Source organism: Aplysia californica, unplaced genomic scaffold (genome assembly GCF_000002075.1).
Source record: "Aplysia californica isolate F4 #8 unplaced genomic scaffold, AplCal3.0 scaffold00105, whole genome shotgun sequence".
NCBI classification, from domain to species: Eukaryota; Metazoa; Mollusca; class Gastropoda; order Aplysiida; family Aplysiidae; genus Aplysia; species Aplysia californica.
The window spans coordinates 742204-745171 of record NW_004797375.1 but is presented as its reverse complement, the minus strand read 5'-3'; the positions used below and the strand labels follow the sequence as shown (position 1 = coordinate 745171).

At 39.8% G+C, this 2968-nt stretch overlaps 1 protein-coding gene across 1 annotated transcript in view; it reads left to right on the top strand.

Annotated features, from left to right (window-relative positions):
- Positions 1-2968, top strand: part of LOC100533322 (choline acetyltransferase) — a gene marked incomplete at its 5' end in the record, with an annotated part of 100322 nt that overhangs the window by 95578 nt on the left and 1776 nt on the right. The window contains 4 exon segments of the mRNA NM_001204619.1: positions 659-781; positions 1571-1709; positions 2158-2220; positions 2552-2689. Coding sequence (NP_001191548.1) covers positions 659-781; positions 1571-1709; positions 2158-2220; positions 2552-2689 — 463 coding nt within the window.

The following is a 2968-nucleotide window of genomic DNA, read 5'->3' as shown; positions in this document are numbered from 1 at the left end:
TCTCTCTCTTTCTCTCTCTCTCTCTCTCTTTCTCTCTCTCTCTCTCTCTCTCTCGTTCTCTCTCGTTCTCTCTCTGTCGCTCTCTCTCTCACTCACCCACTCTCTCTTTCTGTGAGGACACGATGACAAATTTTCTTTGTCCTCAACGCAAATAGGATATTGGGCGAGGGAAATTGGCTGTGGAACAAACATCGTGAGTTCAAGGGGGACAGCCACTGAGCTCCCTCTGGGCGTTCAAGAGTGCAAATATTTTGGGGAAATATTATTTTGACGAATGAAGACGGAGAATCCCCATTGCCTTGTGGACTTCTTCAACAATTTGTCTTGTGCTTTTGATGAGTTTGTGCTTGATTGGTTTTGCGCTGTAGATTTACTTGCCTCGTATGCAATCCCACGTGCCCTTAAAGAGAAAATCGCAGCAAAAGATAGTAAGAAAAGAGTATTGAGAATGTCTGTGTGTTTTCATGTCTTTATATCTGTCTTTACATTGACCACTTTATTCGGTGCAGTTATTGATTACTTGCACGATGCTAGGCTTGTTTGGTCCAAAAAAAAAATTCCCTTGCCTTTTCTTTGTTAAAATCTTTTTGAACTACAACAAGAACCTGGTGTTGCCAAGTGCCTAATGTATTCATTTCAACATGATTATATCCAACAGGCTGGTTGATGACTTTGACCTGGCTGTCTTCCGTTTCCCCCGCTATGGACGAGAGTTCATCAAAGCCCAGGGCATGAGTCCAGATGCCTACATCCAACTAGCGCTACAGCTCACCTATTACAAGTATGTATCTGGGGACAAAACAAAGCAAAGAATTAGTGGATGCAGGAACACATAAACAAATTAATAAACGAGAGCAAATAAGGTTGAATAATTTAAATACATTAAGGCTGAGTGTAGCATGAACATTAATTGGTTAAAATAATTAACTTTCTTTTCGAACTTTTGAAATCCTTTTCATTACTAAAGAATGTTTAAATTCCATCTGTCCAGTGCTCTGAATAACATAAGTGTCCGATTTTATAACGAGGAATTTTACATGTGTGTTAAGACCTTTACAGCAACGTCGTCTGATGAGTTGCGAGTCATTCCCTTCTCGCGTGAGAAAAAATTAAATATAGGTGTTTTTGTACCCCTACCGACACAATTTAAATCATGTACGAGGAGGGCTTCCGACCCTGCCTGTTAGGGCCCAGCCACGCCGAGAAGCATACAATATCCCAGCAGAAAGACGGAGACACTCGATAAAATTTCCCCCCCACTCGGGAATCGAGCTCGGGTCTCCTGAGTGCGTCAGCGAAGCGCTTAACAGCTACACCACAGAAGACGGTTCTCGTAAAAGACATGCTATGAAAAGATAGCGTTACCAATGGCTAAGCAAAGATTGTTATATACGTATGACTATGAAAAAATAGTGATATCTATCACAATGAAAAGATAGTGATACCAATGGCTAAGAAAAAGTTTGATACCTATCGCTATGAAAAAATGTGATACCTACAGCTATGAAAAAGATTGTGATACCCATGGCTATGAAAAGATAGTGACACCTATGAACGTTTCTGTCTTCAGAATCCATGGATGTTTGACGTCGACGTACGAGAGCGCCTCGGTGCGCCGTTACCGACACGGCAGGGTAGACAACATCCGGGCTAACTCTCCCGCCGCCCTTGCCTGGATCAAGGCAATGTTGGGCCAAACGGAGGCAACGGTGAGTGGATCTGTTTACACATTTTTAACTCTTTAAGGGCATAGCGGTCATGTAGGAATGTATCCGATCAGCAGCTGACTGAAAGCAACATTGCGGCACATTTTGAACCAACATACACAAATCAAACACACGAATTTGGATATTTCACAGTATGCATATTGTTGCCTGCCTATTTTAGTTGAAGGTAAGGGAAACACAACTGGAAAATGTGTATGTATAACAAAGTAATTCTTTTAGTTGTATAGTACTCGAAACAAAGCATTTCCTTTGTTAATCATTTCTAAAATACAACACAGAATCACCATATTGCTAAATATTTACAAATGAATGAATATAATTTTTTTAAAAATATGTTACTTCGTCAAGCAGCAAAGCCATAAAATCTGAACGTTTGTGTTTTAGGTATCAAGCACCACCGTTGGAATCTTACAATTTTATGTCTTTTCAGGATGAGGATAAACGTAGACTTCTGACTGAAGCTGTCCAGTGGCAACAAGACAACATGCTTGAAGTAAGTCGACAAAACTGAAATGAAATTCAAAAACAATAGAAAGCAAAACCTGAGGACAAGTTGCACGGTTTAATGTAAGGGTCACTGTTGTAAAGAGTTAATGTATTATCTACAAATAAAAAAACCCAGAAAAGATAATAATATAGAAAAGGAAACCGAGAAAGAAAAATGATTACATTCGAAAAAAATTATGATATATATTTTTATGTTGAACTGAACCTTAATTTGTTCATTAGTGGTACTATTAATAGCGATGTGTCTGATAGAACAGTTACAAGAAGCAATTTAGGCTGTATCACAAACAAGCATCCTGCTTTTGCGTGTTTTACAGACAATCTTGGGTCATGGCACGGACTTGCACATCCTAGGCCTCCGCGAGGCTGCAGCTGAGCTCGGCTTGCCTACGCCAGACCTGTTCCAAGACGCTTCATATAAAGCGTTCAACTGTTTCAAACTTTCCACAAGTCAGGTATGTCCATCATTAAGCCGATAATATCTGTTCATGTTAGGAACGTTCTCTGGGTTCTTGTAAACTGTTTGTGTAGTCGTTGTCGTCGTCATCGTCGTCATTGCTGTTGTTGTTGTTGTTCTTTTCATGGGGTAATAGTTTTGTTTGTTAACATTATGCTATAACATTTAATTATTGTTGTACTGCAACTGGAACAATATTGTTGCTCACGAATGATTACTGAAACTATTTCATATACGAAATGGAACCCTGCAACCTCCCCCCCCCTTCTCTATTTGT